This window comes from Pseudonaja textilis, chromosome 6 (assembly GCF_049901715.1).
Source record: "Pseudonaja textilis isolate UNSWEBS1 chromosome 6, rPseTex1.2, whole genome shotgun sequence".
NCBI classification, from domain to species: Eukaryota; Metazoa; Chordata; class Lepidosauria; order Squamata; family Elapidae; genus Pseudonaja; species Pseudonaja textilis.
The window spans coordinates 21,000,893-21,015,438 of record NC_141995.1 but is presented as its reverse complement, the minus strand read 5'-3'; the positions used below and the strand labels follow the sequence as shown (position 1 = coordinate 21,015,438).

Here is a 14,546-nt window from a genome sequence, read left to right as displayed (position 1 = left end):
TTTTTAAATTTCCATACTATTCCTTGACCATTTAAAAGTTTCATTAACTATATTACTTTCTCTTTAACTTCTCACCTTCATCTTTCCTTTCCATCCACCCATGCAAAACATCAATATTCTTCCACTCTCTATCATCCGTGCCATTTTAAGTCTAGATCTTGCCTTATTCTTAGTTGTGCAGTTAGACGCAGAACCTAAAGATTTCATAATCTTTATGTTCTTTGGGTAGAAAAGTACATCATCTAAATATGTTAAACTAATTCTGGTGAAAATCTTCCTCTTTAATTGAGCATCGCTATTTTAATGTACATCCACATCAAGTCAGGCATCGTCCATCTAAATGGGATTCTAAATATGTATTTTAAATAAATGGGTGTGTGATGAAACAACCAGCCAATCATTGATTTAAACATGCTCAGCCTGAAATTTATCAACTAACATTTTGTTAAGTATTCCACGGTCATGTGAAATGATGTACTCAAAGAAATCCACATCACACAGGGTGGTACAAAACAGATGTCTGCTCTATAGTGTGATCCCACCATTGTTTAACATTGGGAAAGCTACAAAGGTAATTACTACTTTTAAAGGGTTGAGAGCCACAGTGATTTAGAAATTCTCTTCTGCCAACCTTAAAAAAATGAAGGGAAATCATGTAACAGCTTTAGTTACAATAATGAATTTTGTGCAGGAAATGTGTATTACTGTTCTATGACAATAAAAATATTCCTATATGACTATTTAGGAAATGAAACAATGTAATTCCTCTACTGCTTCTTTTTAAAGTCCTCCAGGTGGTAGCTGACAAAAGTCCAGGAAGGTCGCATCCATGAATTATAAGCTTTGATCAAAAAACACAAAAGATTGCTTCATAAACAGAAAGAAAGAAGGAAAGAAAGATGGATAGAAAGAAAGTATAAAAGGTAACAGCTGCTTTTACCCAGTGCAAGAACAGCATACATACTACAAAACATTCAAAGAGGATGAGTGTCAAACCAGAAGCAGCCTGAATATGTTAGATAGCTTTGAGCAACACCCTCTGTTCTAGAATCAATGGCAATAGCGTTGGCCAATGTAACAGAATGAGGGACCACTTAATTTAGAAATAGCTCTGGGAAAACAGCTCTGAGCTTTAAAATTAAGATTAGGAAACTAGCATGGAAAGTTAAGGCCCAGTGACTGCAAGGAATGTCTGCTAAAAAAAAGAATTTTATTATGCACCTAGCCTACCGATGCATTTCAAAATGATTTTGAGTAGTTGCACCCCAGGACATTTATGCTTTCATTTATTTTGGGAGAATCTCCATTTATTCCTGCTCATATAGCTTTGCATCAGTTTAGCAATTTAATAATTCTAATATTTAAATTACACATTAAACACATACGTGTCCAAACATACATACATAACAAGTTCATATACCATTAAGCTCCTTAGATCCAACCTCTTTCCACAATTATATTTTTATTTTGAATTATTAACATTTTTATTTATTCTTTATTCAGTTTTATTTTAAGGTTTGGTCTAGGACTGTACCTTCTTGAATAAATATTATTGAATAAATAAAGTCCAGTTTTAAATAGTTTTATGGAATGCACTTTCTCCGACACAAATGTGAGATCAGCATTAAGGATAATGTTGCAGATTTTTGACACACTGACTTTTTAAGAAAAGAGTTAAATGTAAAGCTTTTTAATTGCTTTTAATTATTTTTTGTTGCTTCAATGTTTTAGGGTGACCATTGGTGGTGGTTAGATTTTTATGAAGTTATTTTTGTTTTGATTTGTTAGCTTTCAAGAAGTATATAATTTGTACCTCTGAAGATGCCAGATACTTGATGAAGAAACATCAGGATACCAGATAATTAGACCATGACCTACATTAACATCACAACTGGAAAAAGGAGTTTCCTTCTTCCTTGTTATTTTTTTTTTTTGATCCCCTTGATTCCTTGACTATAACACGGGGTATTGTTTTGTGGGAAACTATTATCATGTTTTCCTTGTTGGTCCCTGGATAATAAGTTGAAAATGAATCAAGGTCCAGGGCTCAAGTTGAAAGCAGAGCTCCCACTTCATATATAAAACTAAGCAGTTGTTGAAGTCTGCTGACTAATGAATTTAACAGTGTTCAGCTGGTTTATTTGTATTGCAGTATTAATACAAAAAAGGAAAAAGGCAGCCTTTTGGAAGAAAATGTACTTAAAATGCATGACATAAAGAACATGAGTGCTGGTAGAGCTGAACTCTTACCAAGCCTATTTGGCTTAGCTATATTAATAATCATTTCCAGATAAGGTAAGGTGGTGTGTATAGGCTGCCTTTTATCAGTATTGACTTTCCTATCAATTACTGATTTGTGTGATGCTCAGGCGCAGAGCTATTTCTATACTTAGAACAACACTTCTGTGCATACAACACTGCAATTGTACAAAGAATAAGATAAAAAGAAGCAACTCAATGCAAGGTCTCTCCTTCTGAGTAACATCTTTGCCTTGTTACAGAATGAGCTTTTGATATTAGAACATATAATTAACACAATTTCATTGGATAGTATGATGCAGATATTAAAAAAATAGGAAAATATATTTGTTGAAAAGTCACAGCAGGAACTCTTGGGTAAAGAAAGGGGCAAGGATTATCTAATATCACTTTGGTTTCTCTATTGAAGGTCTTGTCAATGAAAGACGGGAACAGATTTCATTGCATTCTGTATGCTGATTATTGAAGAAATAGTAGATTCCTTTCTTTCCAAAGTTTGTGAGGCCCGATGTTCCTTTTTTAGAGACAGAATGGATCTGGGGATCAGTAAGATAAATGAGGCCTTTTCCATTATCAGTCACCCAGCCTGTCCAAAAGAAAAAAACAAAACAAAACAAAACAAAAAGTCATTTTCTTAATGTAAGCACTATATAAACTCTCCTACTCCAAGCAAATGTTAACAGCAAAAATGCACAAAAATTATTTTAGTTATTAAACAAGCCACCCAACTCACAAATAGTGACTTATGACTATGCAGCTTTGAAAATGTTTCCACTGATTAAAAGTTGTAATATTTTATTTATTAGATTTATATTCCATTTGGTAGTATACATAGCACTTCCTTATCCAATTTTCCCTAGCAGCCACCTTGTGAAGTGGGTTGCACCAAGAAAGAGTAACTGGCCTAATCACCGAGCAAGTTTCCATGGCTAAAGATGGATTTGAATCTACAGTAGATCTATCTTAGTCTCTTAGTATTAAAGGCATATTTATTGACAATGTAACAATTAAAAACAGTTTCAAAGTACGAAGTATAGTGGAAGTAGAATTATATGCTCTTTTGATTCTATGTTCCTAAAATATTTCAGCAGGAAATATTGGTTCTGTAACTGGATCAAAGGGCAGAATACCTCAAGGGTAGAACTGGGAATTTATGAGTTTTAATTTTTTTTTCCACAAAGGCAACGGGGTGAACTTGGGCCAGTCACTCTTTCCCAGAAAAAGAGAAGAAGGCAACAGCGAGCACTTCAGAAATTTTGCCAAGAAAACTATGTAGGTATCAGAAATCAACACTGATTTGAACATTCCAAATAAATAGTGTCTTTGAATCAGGGTTGATTCCTAACAGTAATCTCTTTGATTGAACAGTCATGACACCATAGTAACTTTAGTAGAAAAATGTATTCAGACTTATTTTCACAAATGAGGACAAATGACATCTAAATTATTTATGGAATCTACTTATGAGAAATTACTTATAGCTTAAGTGAAATGGAGATTAATCACTTGCATCTTCCAATCAATCTGTTAAAGCTTTTGCTGCTATTTGGCTGTTTTGAGATACATTAATTCCATTCCATTCTCCCTTCTACCTGTCAACATTTTTCTTCTTCCTCTCATCTTTGTCCCATGTAATTATTTAGCATTCTATGGCCACTGAAATTAGAACTCTAAATAGTCACATGATGAAGAAGCTATGCCTGTTCAAAACAAACCTCAGCTTTTAATAACCCATTCACCTAGTAAAATGTTAGCTTTCACCATATGATGACTGCATGTTTACAAACCTTGTAAATCGACCACCACATCTGTGCCTTGGGAAAATTCGTAGCAGAAATGACCATATGCAAGTCCATATTCTGTGGCTTTGTACTCCAATTTTACTACATTGGTGTTGTTGGATAACTTCACAAATTCTCCTAGAATGTAGGGTTCCACGGTTACACATCCTTGGATAGATTTGCCTTCTAGTATCTGGCAAAGAAATAAGAGAGCTACAGTATGAATAGTATTTCAACATAGGTACAGTCCACTATTTTAATGAGGACATTTCTCCTTGTATTCTGTTGAATTCATTATAGCCTTTTGTTTTCTCCTTACCAAGAGTACCACCGATGGAATATAAAAGATTTGTGTAGGAATGTTTTGCTCATACAGTCTTTTGTTGAATTCTGTCACATAGTACTGAGCTGTCATTTGCCGTTCCACATCATTGAAATGGTATATAATCTCTTTTTCTTCTTTGTATTCTTTGCCAACATACCTAGGGATAATGTAACACAGCACAAATAATATTCTCCATTTACTGGGACTAATTCAACATATACCACAGTAATATAGCAATAGCACTTAGACTTATATACCACTTTATAATGCTTTACAGCCCTCTCTAAGCAGTTTACAGAGTCAGCATCTTGCCCCCAACACTCTGGGTCCACATTTTACGCACCTTGGAAGGATGGAAGGCTGAGTCAACCTTGAGCCTGGTGGGATTTGAACTGCCAAATTGTAGGCAGCTGGCTGCAGAAGTAGCTTGCAGTACTGCACTCTAACCACTGTGCCACAGAGACTCCTCATGTTTCTTTAGGAAATGTATTCATTGCTCTTCTCCAATAGCAGCTCAGGTTTGACATCTCTCTCTCTCTCTCTCTCTCTCTCTCTCACACACACACACACACACAATACGATCTAGGCAGAATGACCCTATGAATAACCTGGAAGATTTTTCATAGGTGAGGAATCCCTACTTTTTAAATCAGTAAAAAGGGGAGCCATGGTTCTGAACCTCCTCCTGTTTTCCTTTACTTTTGCCTCCACCTTTTAATTATTCCCCCCCGCCCCAAAGAATAAGAAATGCTCTATGACTGATATAAGTTTTTCTCATGTTTGGAAAGTATCTAAGAAAGTAGGGGTATAACCATATGCAGTTGATGAGCTACTGGAATACTCTTGTAGTGGGAAGAGGGCAAACGTTCATGAAAAACATCGATAATATTGAAGGAAGACTTTTCCAGGAAGAACTCTGGTTTTCCTGGGGAGGAGGAGATTTGTGATAAAATGAATCACTGGAAGTTCCCTAGCCCCAGGCTTCAGGTTGACCCAGGATATCTGCTATCTTAATGTTACCCTTTCTCTATTTCAACTTCAGACCTGGTCTGGCAACTGAAACTTCTATGCTCCTCCTTTGAATAATATGGGTGCTTAAGTGCTTCTACTGCTGGAGAATTCTGGGAATTGAAAATGAAGTCTATAATCTAGGTACTCGGAAAGGTTATCTCAGGAAGCAGATGTGGGAATCAAGTAGTGGCAGACTGCTCGATTTTGTGTTGTATTTGCCACTTATCTTAGGCTGCTAAAATGACATGTAGCTTCAGCAATGGTGGAACACTTTACTCTACAAAGTCTGAAGTAAGATTCTGCTGCCAGGAGCCCTAAATGTAGTCAAATGCAACATAATATGGAGCTTATGTGAACTTTTCCAGATCCTATGTTAGCTTGAGTCATACCTTCCCAGGGTTTCTTCTTGGTGCAGAAAGTGTATCCAAAAAGCATTCCTCTGCTTGCCTTTCTTTGCCACACTCAAGTTATCTCCAATATATGCAGTTGTCTCCTGAGCTGTCCACAGCCCAGATATCTTAGAGTATTTCAGAAGAAGAGCATCTAGAGAGAAAAAATGGATGAAGTGACAGAGCTACAGTATGTCAAATGTGCTTTCACAATCTGATCTGTAAAAACTGCAGCATAGGGCTATCAGTCTCGCATGTGCACAGAAAAGCAAAACAAGATTAATTGCTTTGGATTGAGAATATATTTTTCAATAATACCTTGCCGATGACTACATATGTAAAACGTTCATGCCCCCAAAGGAAATATATTGCATTGTATATGATAACCACAAAAACACTTAAATCAAAACAAATGATTCTGCAGCAGATACAGAACTTTAATTGAAATATGTGGACATCGGTATTTAGATTCTATCTCTTATTAAATCATTAACAGTTTATTTACATCTTATATTTTAAGAATATATATGACAAAAAATCCATAGAAAAACAATTGTATCAAATATTATAGTAAGATCTGAATTCAAAAGTCTTGGACTTTTGGGGACTTCCGGCTAAACTCTCTTGCCTATGGACCAAAATTTGCAATCGTCCGCGGTTTCAGTTCATGCTCTATCATCAGACGGCCCCGATCAACCTGATTTGGGGCCAAAGCCACCCGTAGAGATGGCGAAGAAGGGAGGGACTGTTGACTGGGTCGAGGGGAGCCACATCTCTCCTCCCTGGCTTGGCAATACTCCCTTCTCCCGAAGATGGCCATAGTGGTGGCCAATATGGCCACCCTGAAGAGGTGAGCGGACTGGGATAAGATTGTGCAGGAGCAGAGAAGAAGAGGACAGCATAGAAACCCAGAGAATTGGGCGCAACTTCTAAATAAAAGGTACCCCAGAATAATATTAAAGAAAATTTTTAAGAGAATTAATTGAAGCGGCGAATGATGAAGTGAAGAAATAAATTTTGACAGCTTAAAGCGGCTTTGAATCTTAATAGGAAGAAGCCAGAAGAATATTTCTGCCTATATGTGATAAACAGATGGCCCTGACACCAAAAGGCATAATTCAAGCCTTATCTGGACATGTTGGAGGGGGGGGGGGGGAAGAAGAGAGTAATTGATACTTGGACTTATCAAATTTTATACTTTCCAAATTTTAAAATTTGGAATTTTAAAAGCCTGAAATAGAGGGGAAAAAAGTGGGAGAAAAAAGACTGGTTTTTAGATATAATGGAGACTGCCATCTAGTGGCCAAATGAATTGTTTATATCCCTTTTTCCCCCTTTTCTTTTTAAAAGCCTGGTTCCTTCAAGGACTTACTGGATACAAACTAACTGATTAGGATACAATAAAATAGAGACCCTGGAAAATGAAAGTGAATTATTGAACATTTAAGACAAAGAAAAAAAGCAGGAAGAAACCATTTTGGGAGTTTGGTAACTTTGGTGTAAACTTTTATGGACATTGAACTATAAGATGAACCAAGAAAATTTAAAGAGGAATTAATAAAAACTGATCATTGGAAATAGACATTATAGATATTGGTTGAATCAAGTTCCTGGATAAAAGTGAAAAAATGGCAGATTTGTTCTTAGTACTAAAACTAGAACTTAGAAATATGAAAGAAATGTTACAAGAAGAAGGCAAACTGCTTTGCCCGACTTTGCAATTTTTACAAATGGTGATTTTAGAATTTGAAGAACAGCGAGGAATATCATAAGAAGAGGAGCAGAGTACAGAAGAGGCCACCTTTAATGAATACTTAAAACAATGAGAGTTAAAGCGAAGAGAGAAAAGAAGGGGAATTAAAAACAGGAGGTTTGAAATGGTGATTAAAAAGAGGCTTACATTGAAAACCAAACCAAACAAAAAGAAACAGCAGAAGAGGGAAGGGCAGAAGACAGTACTAAAAAGAGAGGGGGCCAAATATTGGAGTAGAAAAAGGAGGGGAAGAATGAAGGGAAAAAGAAATAATAAGAAACATGACCAGGAAACAAAGAAATATGTGAATCAAGTAAGGATGAAAAGAAAATGTTTGTTTGAAAGACACAGAGATAATGTTTAGCTAAATATTAAGAGAGGGGATTCTGCAAGTTGATGAGGTGTAATATAAATGAATTAAAAGTAATTAATTAACTAGATAATAGTGAAATATAGATTTATAAAATGTGAAACTGGAACTGATATTGTTTTGTTGGTGTAAGTTTGCTGTCTCATTTCTTTTTCTTTTCTTTTTAATGGAATTATACACATAGCCAAATGGAAAAATTGTTAAAAGGGGGAAATTATGATAAGTTTGACTAGGAAAGTAATACTAACTTCTATGATGAATTGAATAGACTACTTTTTACTATTAGAAAATAGTGAAATACAGATAATTGAAATGAGAGACTGGAGCTGACATTGTTTTGTTATGGTAAGATATGTATATTTTTTCAATGGAATTAAACACAGAGTCAAACGGAATAATTGTGAAAAAGAGGGAAATATGATAAGTATATTAGCTATGTGTAATGAAAGTATAAATTATAGTTGAAATATGGAAATGGGGACTAGGGGAATAATATCAGTTTTTATGATGAATTAAATAGATTAATTTTTTTATTAAATTATATATATTATGTATTTAATTGAAGGAGAAACTTGCAGACCCTGAATTGAAAAGTATATATGCAATGTAGTAGTTGATAGAAGAATATTGTTTTTAATTTATTAGGTGATAATCAAAACTAAATAATTAATAGGATTTAAAGCGGGATTAATTACATGATATGTAAACTACAGGGGTAGCGCACTCAAATTGTTAATAGCAGGAGAAACTTTTTTGAAATGTTGGAATTGAAATTGAACTCATGGAATGATTAATTAAAGATCTGCGATGAAAGTGCAGAGAAAATCATAAAGTATAATGAATATGATAATATGAGACTTATTTAAAGGTTAGGGGAATAGATCAAGTAATAAATTGAAAAAATAAACAAAATAAGCTGGAGGAAAGCATACACTAAAAAGGATAGAAAATATGAAAAGCAATGGTAATATTTGAAATTAAATGTGAAAGATGAGTATGAAATTAAAGTCATGTTTGTAATGGAAATGTGATGCTGTTCACTGAAAAAAGATGTTCTTAATATGTTGAAAAATGAATAAAAACTTTTATTAAAAAAACAAAGTCTTGAACTTTTCTTAACTTCTGCAGCATCATATTTTTTCCTTTATGGTTGGATGAAAAATAAGTTTTATTCAATTTCACATCAACATTTTGATGAAATTCGCATTGGTAGGGTATGAAGCTTGTGTGTTTAATGAGCTTCACCATAGCCATAGACTGAGTATCATGCCCTTCACTATACTACTCTCTACAAGATTCCATACAATCATCTGACATCCGCAGCCATAGAACTTCTGTATGTGCGGTCAGCTGCAGCTTTGAGGAAGGGGACCCAGCAAAAAGAATGGAGAAGCCCTTGGAACTAATGGCATCCTATGTGGTAGCATGGAGAGAATAGCGTGAATTACATCATTCCCCCCAAAATGATTATGTGTTTAGTTTTACATAATATGCAGACTATTATCACGTTGGCTCTGCTACAGACAATTGTAGTACAGCAGGGTGTCAAACTTGATTTCATTGAGGGCCGCATCAGGGTTGTGTTTGACCTCAGGGGCTGGGGTAGGCATGGCCAGTTTGAGTGTGGCCAACTTGATGTCACTCATGTTGGGGGTGCCTCTGGTGGCCTGAATAGTCTGCCAGCGAAAACAGGCTCCCAATCTCCATTTTGATGCCTCCTGCAGCACTCTGCCAGTGAAAATGGAACTCTGTTTTCACTGGCAGAGGGATGCAGGAGGCCGTTGCGGCTGAAAGTGGGGTCCTCCCGAGCTCCATTTTCACTGGCAGAGGCACTGCGGCCCAGTACTTCGCTGTTTCCATGGGCCAGATCAAAGCACCCCATGGGCCAGATCTAGCCCTTGAGCTTAACACATCTAGGGATGGGATTCAAATTTTTTAACAACCGGTTCTGTGGGCATGGCTTAGGTGGTGGGCATGGCTTGGAGGTCATGTGACTGGTTGGCGTGGCCAACTCAACATCACTCACATCGAGGTGTGCATCTCCTCGCCTGGCCTTTCATGACTGTGGGGATGCTGCAACGGTCGTAAGTGTGAAAAATGGTCATAAGTCACTTTTTTCAGTGCCATTGTAACTTTGAATGGTCACTCCACACAAGCAAAGTACCAGCAAAGGAGGGGGAAAAAACTCCAGGGATGTTCCTGAGACAGGAAGTCTAGTCCTGCCAAGAATGTAATAAGGGTTAACAGAGAGGCAATTTCTGTAAGCAACACCAAAATGTTTCCTACCTGCCTTCCTTACAGGATTAGGCCAGTAATTTCTTCTAACAACTGGTTCTTCAAACTGCTTAGAATGTTAAAAACCGGTTCTAGCAAACAGGTGCAAACTGATAGAATCCCACCCCTGGACACACCTGTAATACAGGATAGATCCTGGATTTTGATATCCATGCATTAAGATAGAAATTGGGCAAAGAAAAGAAATACAAATTCAGAATGAGGCTAGGCAATATTAACTGATATTTATCCCTCACCTTTGGTGGTAAATATGTAAAAAGAAAAATAAAGCATAGTGCTATCTGCTGGCCATAGCAGCAGGTCCTACTGATCCCACAGGGTGGATGAGCAGGTAACCCTACCATGAGTCAAATGGTCCAAATTTATAAGTCAGTATAAAAGTGCCAGGATGCAATCAGCTTCTGTCTCTGAAAATAGCATAGCATAGATAAATTCCTGGAGCAAAGATAATAGTTTAGAAAAAGGTGGCTTACGGTGTGTTCTATGCAGGAGTTTTGGTTTAAAGAATCCTGTATTCTTCATTCTCTCAACGAGCCAAGCATGTTCAACACCTGAAAATAGCTTGTTATAATCATCATTGCTCAGAATACGAGCTTGTTGCATTTTTTCTTTGGCCATGCTAATAAAGGAAAAAGAGCTTTCACTAGAATTCATTAAGGGAGGACTTCCCAGTTCAGAAAAACTACTGGAAAAATTGGGTCCTTTGTCCCATGATTTCAGAGAGCTTGAGCTGTGTGAGCTATTGAAAATGCCTCTCTTATTTTCACCTTCATCACCTTCTTCAGTTGTAGCACAATCACTAGAATGATTTGAAACTTGCTTGTTGCCCCATCCTAATGAAGAACTTGGGGCCTCAGTCCTGTAATTTTGTGGGTCTTTTATTATACCTTCATTAGTACCATGGTCTGTTAACTCTCTTCTATCATCAGAAACCAGCTCCCAGTCATCTTCTGCTTGTGTTTTAACTTCAGATATTTTAGAGGAACATCCTGTTAACATCATATTGGCAGATTGGTTGATCCAATTTTGTACAAAATTGTCACATTCAGCTTTTGATATATTGTTTCTGATAGAAGCAGGTACTGTCTTTTCATTGGGTAAATCTGGATTCATTAGTGAATCTTCCGTTCCATCTTCTGTTTCTCCTTCTAAGTCAACCATTTGCCAATGATTTCTACTTATTGGGCCTGAATCTCGTGCAGGGTTTGCATTGTTTCCAATGCTTCCTTTTCTAATACTAGAAATAGGAACATTGCTGCTGTCCTTGGTTCTGGAAACCTTCCCTGAAGAAATTATTTCTTTTTCAGATGTAGAACTCATTACTTTATCTTGTTTGCAGTTGCTGCTACTAGTTCCTCTGCATGACTGTTTTGAAGCATCCACTCCTGCCTCCATCTCTTTCTTTCTTAAATTTGGGTCCAATTCTTTTGGTGTATTAGTGAAAGGCATGCTTTTCGGAAAGGGATGCTTTAAAGAACCTGTGCCATTTTGAGAGTGCTGAAGTGTGATTTTGTGTATTTTATTAGTTAACAAACAAAAATCACTGTTTTCAATTTTCTTTTCAATATCTTCAGGCAACTCTATAAAGTTCTTTGTCTTCTGCTCCTTATCTTGGGATAGATCATTTTTATTGTTGACAATTTCTTCCCAACTAGAATTGTTTTGATTATCAGAAGTTTCACTTTCTGTCTGTTCATCAAGAGAAGCTCTCCTTGAAACAATGTGAGCAATTTTCTTTCTTTGTCTTTTGTTTTCTTTCTGTGAAACTGGGATTTCTCCATTGTGATTGTCATAATGAGAATTTGCTTCTGTAGCACCTATGGTATCCATATTTCTGGTTTCAGTCTTCAAAGTTGTTATACAGGCTCTTGCCTTCTGTTTTCCTGGTCTAATTTTATGATTTCTGCAAGTACTTTCAAAAACAGCACAGACTGATTCATGATGCTGAAAATACATTCTGAGAACCTCCTCAAAGCTCAAACTACAATTCAGAACCTCCTTTTTGACATCAGTTTTGTAGCAATCAGGAATGTAGGATTTGGCATCTGAATTAGGAAAACTTTGCACTTGTAATTGTTCTTTAACTGACATGACCAGGGACATAATGTCTTTAGCAAGCAGTTCTTTTTCCTGCTCTTCATTTTGAAGTGAATAACTGTAAGCGTAAAGCTTCGCCAAAGCATCCTGGCACAACTGATTCACCTGATTAAGGCTCTTGCTTTCTCCGTACAGACGCTGGTGTACTTTGGCAAGGGAGAAAGCTGCTTTGATAAAACTGTGGAGCTCCTGTTTGCTGGTGACTGGTTCTTTGTCCTTCTTGCTCAGTAAACCAATTTCAAAGGACTCCTTTGCTTGAGATAAATAAAATGCTCGCTTTTCTGGAGGACACGCACTTGAACAGCTGTAAGTTAGCAAACACATTCCCCGGATATTCTGAAAAAATAAATACAGTGAGAATGAATAGAATTTGTCAAATTCATGTGTTTCATGTGTTTCATATATGTTTCAAATCCCTTAAAAATCTATTCCAGCATGGAATCAGAATTGTTTTCATTAATTTTCAGTTGATTATGGTTTCTACTTTTAGTGTAATATTATTATTAGTTTTATTTTAACATAAATTTATTTAGCATAACATTTTAAATCACTGCTCCTCTTTGTTAGAAATGAGGGGAGCTTAGAGGAATACAGTAAAAACACCTTTAAAAACATTAAAAGAAAATATTCAAACAAGAATGAGTATAATTACAACAGAAATAGATAAAACATCCAAATGAAAGATACAAAACATCCAAATTAACTCAATCAATCTTGTAAGCTGCCCAGAGTCACTTAGTTATGATTGGTGGTGTAAACATGTGATAAATGAATAAATAAACAAATAAATTACATATGGGAATTATAGCCTTGAAATGTGAAAGAAATCACATTTTCTACTCCAGGATCAAGTAAAGCAAGATTAATAATGTCTTGTTAATTTCAACTTATTGATAACTAAATATGGATTCTGACAGAAGCTGCATTTATAACTATACTTATCCTGTGGTGAACGCCAGTGAAATAAATGGGACATGCTTTTATCTATTTTTCTGAACTGCAATATTCATTCAGGCAATAGCAAATAATTGTTTAGAATAAATCATAACTGTTTTAGAGTAAAAAGCTTGTCCCTGGGTGCAGTTTAACTTCCTGCTTTATATTTCATTCATTACATCTGCACTAGAAATTCATATTATAATTTGAATCCCAAGTATTAGCTAGGCAGGAGCATATTATATCAGTAGTTGACAAAAACTGTTGTAAAGAATTTTCAGAGTGGAAGAAAATAGGAATGCTGAACATGGTACTTACAACTGCAGTGAGCACAAACAATGGTGTGAACTGGCTCAAGACTGCAGCCAGCTTGCAAGCTTCGGCAGCTGAAAGTAAACGATGATCAAATTCTTTAAGAAGGTTCTAATAAAATAACAAAAAGAAAATGAACATTGAAGGATACATTTTGACATTTTTAAATGCATATTTTATATGACATAGACTTAATTGCATCTCTTAATTCAGAGACAGTGTGTGAAAAATAATAGGCTTGAATTACAAACTATTTTGTATAAATAAGAAGGTAAAGATTACTAAATATGCCCAAAGCAGTATATGATAGCAATTAAACATGTGGAATAATAAATGGAATTCTTACAGAATGGTTCAATATTGATCTGGAGTAATACATATGTGTGTAATATCATCTTATTTGCTTCATGTATTTCTGGTCAAATAAACAAGGAATGCTGATAGTATGTTGGATGGTATAAGACATTAATGTATCTGTATTTCAGTAAACAAATAACGATATGTAGGTTCCTGACAGTCTAAATAATTTGTAGTGAATGTAATATAAGTGTGTCTGATGCAATTAGAACTATAATTTGAAAATTAATTTATTAAGGGTACTTGCATTTGAATTAGAAAAGGGAGGCATCAATTGCAAAGTATACATAGCTGGTAATAACTGGAGCAAGTATTTGTCCTTTTATATAACATTTAAAATAAATGAAAAAATGAATGGATTTTGAGTGATGAAAATTTTGTAGAAAGGAAGTGGATATGGCTGGTTGTAAGGAAAGACTGTTGGTTGAAATAAGTGAAAAATAGCTATAGTCACAGCCTGCCTACTTTGTTGTACAGAAGGGAGAGTTGGGTACATGCAGATAAACATAGAAGGAAGCTGGACAAAGGGGCAATGGGAAACTTAAGATGGGTGATAAAACAAGCAATATAGCACATGGTCGTAAATGAATGGGTAATGCACAAATGTGGCTTGAATACAAATATCAATAAATGATGTAAAAAAAAAGATGGCCCAAACAAT

General features: G+C 35.7%; 1 protein-coding gene across 4 annotated transcripts in view; it reads right to left on the bottom strand.

The window, feature by feature from the left end:
• Window positions 1-1,191: 1,191 nt before the first annotated feature.
• Window positions 1,192-14,546, bottom strand: part of ALPK1 (alpha kinase 1) — a 60,854-nt gene continuing 47,499 nt past the window's right edge. For all 4 annotated transcript variants that reach the window (XM_087935984.1, XM_087935985.1, XM_087935987.1 and 1 more), the window contains exons 9-14: window positions 13,535-13,639; window positions 10,657-12,616; window positions 5,766-5,919; window positions 4,360-4,522; window positions 4,047-4,233; window positions 1,192-2,845 (exon numbers count right to left, since the gene is read on the bottom strand). In XM_087935984.1, coding sequence (XP_087792110.1) covers window positions 2,646-2,845; window positions 4,047-4,233; window positions 4,360-4,522; window positions 5,766-5,919; window positions 10,657-12,616; window positions 13,535-13,639 — 2,769 coding nt within the window. In that variant the 3' untranslated portion in view covers window positions 1,192-2,645. The remainder of the gene's footprint in view (window positions 2,846-4,046; window positions 4,234-4,359; window positions 4,523-5,765; window positions 5,920-10,656; window positions 12,617-13,534; window positions 13,640-14,546) is intronic.